Genomic DNA, 8,400 nt, shown 5'->3' with positions numbered 1-8,400 from the left:
TATATATATATATCGCAGTTAGAAAGAATCAGAAAAGCATTCCCTTTCGATTTATATATATCGATATCACAAGAGACACGGAATCTCGTCTCGCGCCATGCTATCTCAAGTCAAGTTAGGTACATTTGGGGTGTATTCGAAATGTCTGCAAATTCTGTCTAATTGTTCGTGCATCGTAATTGTTAGTTAAACAAGTTTTGAAACTATGTTTTTGTTTATTAATTTAATATTGTATAGGAGCCATTATTTATTTTTCAATCTTTGACATATATTAAATATTTATAGATGCCAAATAAGGCGAAATTCTTTGAGTCATGATGTGTGCACGAATACCTAGACACGATGCGCATGCTCCATACATGCTCCGAATAGCATCTCATGGGAAGGCATTTTGCGTATATGAAACTAGCCGACAGAAATTATTAAATTTGATTAATTTTAACTTTCCCGAATGTATTTTGTTTGTGATTGATTATGAGATTATCTGTTTTTAATGTTTGTGACAAATTACTTTTTTCGTAATTAACAATTTTATTTTAATAGTCATGATGATCAGCTGACTTTTTAGTAATAAAAAACAGATTTTATGATAATTAATAACTGTAATTGATAGAAAATCGTATATTCGTAAATCATAATTTTCTATAAATTACAGGCAATTATCACAAAATCGATCTTTTTATTACTAAAAAGTCGGCTGATATTATAACTAAAATAAAATTATTAATTATAAATAAATAATTCGTCACAAACGTTAAAAACAGACGCGCAATTAATCACGATTTACAAACGAAATACAATCAGAAAAGTTAAAAATAATCAAATTTAATAATTTCATGTAGGTGGGATTTTGGTTTTCGCTCGACCATAGACTATAGTAATAATAGACCGAGTGTAAAATACGAGGTCCGAAGGACGAAAGAAAATAAGTAAAGAAATGTCCAATCATACAAATGGATCGTCTTGCGATGTCACTGCGCAAGCGCATAAGAGTGAATTATCATTATTTTCTCTATATTTATGTCGACTTTACCATCAAAGTATTGCTGCTGGCATAAAATGCATTCGGTTTATTCTTGCAATAGGTTATTCGTTAGTTAGAGAGGGAAGGAAAGTGAAGAGTGTAGAAAGTGCCAGCAAAACGAACAAACCTTGTAACGATGTTAATGACACGGTTTCCGGTTCCGGTTTACATATTTCCATCTCGAGCGCATCATAATTAATTTGTGTGCATCGCGGGTGAGTGCTGCTTAAAAAAAAAAATCTAAAATTCTATTTTTAATTTAATATTGTATTATATAGCCTACTGTATACAATCTATTGCCCTCTTTAAGCGAGGAACTGCATGTCAATACGAATTGGTAAGCGCAGATATATTTTTTCTCGTATGATATATTATTTCAAGTATATCATTTTTTCGTAACAGTTATATATTGGCCTTGAGTAATGTGAAATTAGTCCCGACCGTTACTTTTATGTCTTTTTCGATCGAACGTACGTCATTATATTTATTTTTTTTTCGGTCTTATATATTTAATCTTTCATACATGCCGAATGCGGTTATAAATCGCGCTTTGATATCATCTCTAAAACACAAGCAGACCGTCCAACGAATATCGATCGTATAATATCTATGTCGTTGCGAGAGGATTCGAAAACAACAAAAATTGATATAATTCTACATCTTCGTCTATCATCTGATTATCTTGAATGTATAAAGTCACATAGAACATTGTTGTATTGTAGATAATATTTTTTGTTAATTAAAGTTTATCGACGCGAATATCATATCATCATCGTTAAGTACACATTGTAGAAAAGAGACTTTGGTACTTTGTATTTTCGTAGGAAAGATTAAAAGAAAAAAACAAAAGAAGTTTAACGAAAGAACAAATCTAGCAACGTGGAAAAAATTAATGTCCTTATATAATTTTGATGAGAGAATTTGGTCGTCGGCGTTTTAGACAGGTATATACGCTAAACTATATAATATCTCATATATGCCATTTTGTTGTCACTAAAGATCCGTTCAGACGGATTTGCATAGATTTGCATCTAAAATGTGTACAGAGAAATCAACCAATCACGGATCTAACAATAAGATAAAAGATGCCACATTGTTGCTTATACATATACATTATAATAAGATTTGCTCCTTTAAGTTACACTTTTTGCACTTCGAGTGTTGCTACAAATGCTCTGTAGCGTTAGATCACAATATTAACTGATCCGTTTCGGTGAATTCTAGCGAGATAGTGTGAATAATAATGGACAATTTTGTAAAAGCTTAGAAGGTCTGGAGTGCACATTCAGCAGCACCGTACTTGGATTTTATTTCTTTCTCACTTCAAGGGATAATACATACGAGGATACATTTGTTCAATTTCTAGAGAATTTGAGAGAATGTAGAAAAGGCAGGTTAATAGTAGAGATCACATGTTAGAGTATATTTATCATGAAATCTAGTCGAGAGAGTGTCAATTTTAAATGTTTTAATCTTTATATAAACTCAAAGTTCACACCTTTAATCGATCGCCTGTGAATCAATCGCGTAATCAGCTGATATTTGAAAACGCGATGTAATATTACCGTTGTGGTTCAACGCGGTGATATATATAGATATCAAGCATTCCGTTCACGAATATATAATCTCGGCCAGTATATCTGTTCACTTTATCGGACGACGTGACTGTTGCACATAATCGGAAAGATATTGGGCGAGACGAATATCAGCTGTGTAATATTGTTATTATGCTGGAATTTTCGTAAAGTATCAATGCCTCGTCTCATGGTTCTTTTTTTCACAAAGCATAGCGCGGGAGGCGGAGTCCTGAGAATCTTTCTTACAAATTTGTTCAATTTCTAGAGAATTTGAGAGAATGTAGAAAAGGCAGGTTAATAGTAGAGATCACATGTTAGAGTATATTTATCATGAAATCTAGTCGAGAGAGTGTCAATTTTAAATGTTTTAATCTTTATATAAACTCAAAGTTCACACCTTTAATCGATCGCCTGTGAATCAATCGCGTAATCAGCTGATATTTGAAAACGCGATGTAATATTACCGTTGTGGTTCAACGCGGTGATATATATAGATATCAAGCATTCCGTTCACGAATATATAATCTCGGCCAGTATATCTGTTCACTTTATCGGACGACGTGACTGTTGCACATAATCGGAAAGATATTGGGCGAGACGAATATCAGCTGTGTAATATTGTTATTATGCTGGAATTTTCGTAAAGTATCAATGCCTCGTCTCATGGTTCTTTTTTTCACAAAGCATAGCGCGGGAGGCGGAGTCCTGAGAATCTTTCTTACAAAAAAAAAAAAAGATTTATTCCCTCGGTAATTAATAGCATGCGAATGTCGATGTCGTATCGATCCGTGCGATCGTCAATCGCGAGACGATACGAGAAGGACTCGCAATTTCGTAAATTTGAAAAGATTCGGAAAAGCTTTCGCGACAGGGAGCATTTTGGCGGCGCTGATGCGACGCGATTGGTCGCCGCGACTGCACCCGTTCACTGTACCTTTCGCGACGGCCAATGGGAAGCGACTTGCCGCGTCGTCGCCACTGCATGTCCGGCCTATGGGGATGTAGCTGTCGTTGTACTCCGGAGGCTCGAACGCTCAAAAGATGTGCGAAGATTTTTGTTAAAAGTGCGTGAATCGCGTAGCGATTTATTCGTCGTTTGTTGTGTCAGAAAAATTTCGGACGTGGACGGTGATTAACGGTGTACGTTGATGATTTCACCGTGAGATCGATTATTCCGGTGAAAAGTACCGTGACTGCGCGCGTTGCCTCCTTCATCGACGAGTGAGTTCGTGATGCGCGACGAACACGGATTTGCAAAAGTATTCGAATAGCGAAGTGCCAGCCGCGATGGACTGCTTCTTTCCAGTATCGCTAAAAACGTGTATCTCTTATCGTGCAGGAGGCGCGAAACTCAGCACTGTCGTGTCCACAGTGAAATTCAAAGCGTGAAAAGCGTTTCAAGTACGACTGCTGTGCTATTCGGTTGTAATATAGTTCGGCGCGCCATTTAAATCGCACTTCTTCGCTCTATTCTCGACGAGTACATCGAGCGAATTTTATTAATGAGCAAATTTGTACAGTAAAAATACGATTGCCCGACTGTGCCGTGTTTTTACGAAAAAGGAACTTTTTTTTACAATTCCTCCGCGAATTATGTAACAACGGTAACGACGCGATATGCCGATGATAAACACTATGTCCACTAGGTTCGTAAAATTGCATTTGTACTAGGCTCTTTGAATAAATATACCATGTATTAGATTTTATTTAATATATAATGCATTTATTAAGATTGAACAGGAAAATATTATGTTTCTATTTATTTTGCAATGCGATAAAAGTTTATTTGAGCTTAATCTCTACATTCGTGTAATTTTATTAAACTATTAGATATATATACATACATACATACATACATACATATATATATATCATCTTAAATATATTTTTAATTCTTATGTTTTGAATAAACATAAAAATGTTCTTTTTTTTTAAATTAATGAAACAAAATTTAGACAATTTTTTTTTAAATGGTGGCTTATGTATTACAATAAGTTGCTGATTTATAAAAAAAAAGTATTTGTTTTATATATTTTTCAGTATTTTCTTTCTAAATCAAATATGTGAAAGGATATTCTCTTATTAATATCATGTAGTGATGGATTACAAAATAGATCAGCTTCATAATCCAAGGCTCAGTTATAAAACAATTTTATTGTCCTCTTTGTTAACAGAATGGAAGAAGAAATAGTAGTAGACGATATAGATGAGAATAGTAGTGCGGAGACACAGCAGAGGGATGGCACGACAACACCCGTAATGCCTTTGCTATATATTCAACAAAATAAATTACGTTCTACCCAATCAACAAATGCAAATCAAACCCTTGTTTCACCTAGTACTCAACTTACTGCCATTATTAATCCAGTTAATAATCAGGTAATTATTTGAAGCATATAAATGTAACAGTGCGCATCTTGCTTAATATTAGCTTTTTTTTTTAATTTATATTGCAAATAGAGATAGAGAGTCTTTCTATATGGATTACACCAATATTTGTAACTTGTATTTCATGTAAGCATTTTAGAATGTGTTATATAGAGGATCAAAAAATATATAATCAAATTATACATAATAACCTAGAATTAAACCTTTAAAGATAATTAAACTTTTTAAACTTAATTAAACCTTTATAAAAAAAGATTTTTTAATGATTTGCATTTTGTTATATTTATACATATTCTTGGAACAAAATGTGACAGTACTAAATATAGCTCATGCTTAGTGTACATATATGTAGGTCTTGGAGTCTTATTAGATTCCATATGTAGGTGGTAGTGAGTGTATGCGTGCGTGGTGCATCTTTTCATAGTAAATATAGATTTGGCCAACAGGGACATATATATATTCGTCGTGAGATTCAAGCAAAAAAATACACAAAAAATTAATTTTCTAAATTAGAAATATATATTTAAATAAAATAATATTAAATAAAATATATTTAAATATCTGTAACTATTGAATTTTCCTATAGTTTGTGTATCTGATGTGTTATGTCTTATCTATGTTGTTAAATACATTGACAGATAAGAAATGGATGTTAATTATTTTAAAATGTTACAATTGTGTGTGCTAAAATGTTTGCAATTAATATGAGAAATTGTACAAAAGTTTTTTATTTGTGAATGTATAGAGAAATTAAGTTTCAAGGAAGATTGTAACTTTTATTTTTTTCAAGTTAATTTTAAACAGTAAGAGTATATGTTCACATTTGTTATTTAAAATTAATTTTTATTCTAGATTGTGACTGGACAAAATAAGGTGTTTATACAAGGATCAGGGCAGGTAGCTACATCTCAAAGTAAACAACATATTGTAATACATCGACCGATAAATACTGTGAGCACTGTAGCAACCTCACAGTCTCAAAAACATATTGTACTTAGAAAGTCAACATCCACTGCTCAGATAGTGCCCTTGAGTACGACTCAAGGAAGTCAAACCAATGCGCAAGTAGGAAAGCATACATTCGCATATCTGGGAACTCTCATTAAACCTAATAAGTCGCGAGAATCTGTTGTTATACCAGCAGGTAATAAATTTCTACATTCTATAAATTTTAGAATAGAACTGCTTTGTGCATTTGCCAATTGATATAATATAAAAAAACAATTAAATATTACATATGTAATATATACTTAAATATATATATATATATTAAATATATAATACACATATTAATATGTTTGATAATAATATCTGCTTATTTAATTATATAATGTTATGTTTTAGGTGCTCTAACATCAACTCAAATATCTAAGCCAAAATTAGTGATTACTCCAGTAATATCTCAACTAGCTCAGACATCAACAAGTACCACAAGCGGTCAGAATCAACCTTCTAAACATATGGCAAACTTACTATTGCCAGTAAACATTCCCCAGCAAAGTGGTACAACAAAACCTAGCATGTTTAATCTAAAAATAAATAATGGTCAACTCAGTACAGAAAGCAAAGGGACTATAACAGGTATAGACATATAAGTAATAATATATCTTAGTAATATATATTATACGTGTATATATTTACACAGTATATTAAAATAAAAGACCTAATTCTTATTGCATATCCCATTTTAGTATTACGTGAGTCAAAAACGACGAATTCAACGACACATCCACCACCATTGCATCCAATAGCAAAAATGAGCCTTTTGAATGCAAACAAGGGCAATTCTAATTCCATAGATAGTATAAAAATTACTGAAAATCCAGATTCAGCTGTTATCACGCCTATTCCAAAAAAGGAAGATAATCCACCAGAAAAGCGGAAAAAGACAATTAGCAACATATTACGAGGTTCCGCTGAAAAACGAATGAAAAAGCAAAATATTACAAAATCTCAAGACAGTCTGGCTGATACTAATTATGCATTAAGCAGTCCAGAATCTGAACAGGACAAAGATAAGAAGGCTCAAAATGATGATGATATTACATTGATAAAAGTTGTTCCTAGTGAGGATAAAATATCAAAACTTAATACAAATATGGATGATGATATAAAAATAGAGATTATTAAAACTCCGAATTGTAGTGTTGAAACAATGGCAGACAATAAGAGTGAAACAAAGAATAATAATCATGATGAAACAAAAGAACAATTAAATACATTGAATCAGAACAATACCAATTTTGATGCAACTAAAGTTTTAGACTGGAAGGATGGTGTTGGTACTTTACCTGGGAGTAATTTACAAGTAAGAGAGTAATATAGTTTTTATTTTTTTTTAAATTTCATTAATATAATGATATTAATGAAAAACATTAGTTAGCATATATTTAAAGTAAAAAATTAAAAACTCATACTGTTAACATTAAAAACTTATACTGTTTTATGAGCATTATAATATTCTTATCACATTCAAATATTCTTAAATGTATGTGCATGCATAAATAATTTATTTATTATTCATTTAGTTTCGTATGAATGAATTTGGCATTATGGAAGTAGTAGAAGAAGATGAAAACAGTAAACAACATAAAGATGGTATTGGTGACAAAGAAAATGTATGTTTGATACAAAATTCCTCAAAGACCAATCCAGGGATTGTTAATAATACTAATTTGGAGAAAAAAGGTAAATTACAAATAATACATCTCATGATTTGAATATAAGCATTTATATATGACTATAGTAGAATACATTTGATTTAGCTGACGATAGAAAATCCAGATCGGTATCCGCAGACACAATGTATCATTGCGAAGCATGCGGATGTTATGGATTAGCTGCTGAATTTGAAAGTCCAATATCATGTAGTCCTTCCTGCACAGAAGTAATAGAGGCTAAAAAACAGCCTATAAATCGAAAGGAAAAGGATCTGAAGTATGCATTGTGTACATATGTGAATATTAATATAGAATAATTAAGATAAAAAATTTACATAAATTTTTATTATTTATATAGAGAGATACGTATGAAAAAGAAGCGCAAAAGATTATTACAAGAAGCACAATGGTCAAAGGATATGGATGAGAAATCTGATGAAAAAACACCGGATAAGGCAAAATCGGAGACTGATGAGGAAAAAGATACTATTGTAGCTATAGATGATGAGAGCCAAGGAGATTCGTCAGAATCCAAGGTAGGAATTAAATGTAGATTGGATATAATAATTAGATTATTAAATTTTGAATTACCACATTAAAGATTAAAATATAATAATTAACTTTTCAAATCTTGTTTTATATGCAGTATCCTTGGCAAAGAGGAAAATTGGGTTTTTCATGGCCGAAATATCTTGAACATTGTAAAGCAAAAGCAGCACCTGTTAAGTTATTCAAGGATCCTTTTCCCTAC

The 8,400-nt window shown here is 31.9% G+C and overlaps 1 protein-coding gene across 9 annotated transcripts in view; it reads left to right on the top strand.

Annotated features, from left to right (window-relative positions):
• Positions 1 to 8,400, top strand: part of LOC115232776 (lethal(3)malignant brain tumor-like protein 3) — a 13,408-nt gene that overhangs the window by 1,702 nt on the left and 3,306 nt on the right. For 2 of the 9 annotated variants that reach the window (XM_029802864.1, XM_029802863.1), the window contains 8 exons: positions 4,776 to 4,980; positions 5,842 to 6,133; positions 6,334 to 6,570; positions 6,681 to 7,297; positions 7,518 to 7,677; positions 7,755 to 7,926; positions 8,008 to 8,185; positions 8,296 to 8,396. In XM_029802864.1, coding sequence (XP_029658724.1) covers positions 4,777 to 4,980; positions 5,842 to 6,133; positions 6,334 to 6,570; positions 6,681 to 7,297; positions 7,518 to 7,677; positions 7,755 to 7,926; positions 8,008 to 8,185; positions 8,296 to 8,396 — 1,961 coding nt within the window. In that variant the 5' untranslated portion in view covers position 4,776. The other 7 variants (XM_029802869.1, XM_029802865.1, XM_029802866.1 and 4 more) reach the window with 7 other exon arrangements.

The sequence above is a fragment of the Formica exsecta genome, unplaced genomic scaffold, assembly GCF_003651465.1.
Source record: "Formica exsecta isolate Colony F162 unplaced genomic scaffold, ASM365146v1 scaffold15, whole genome shotgun sequence".
Taxonomy (NCBI): Eukaryota; Metazoa; Arthropoda; class Insecta; order Hymenoptera; family Formicidae; genus Formica; species Formica exsecta.
The sequence above is the reverse complement of the archived record's forward strand: the minus strand, read 5'-3'. Positions and strand labels throughout refer to the sequence as shown.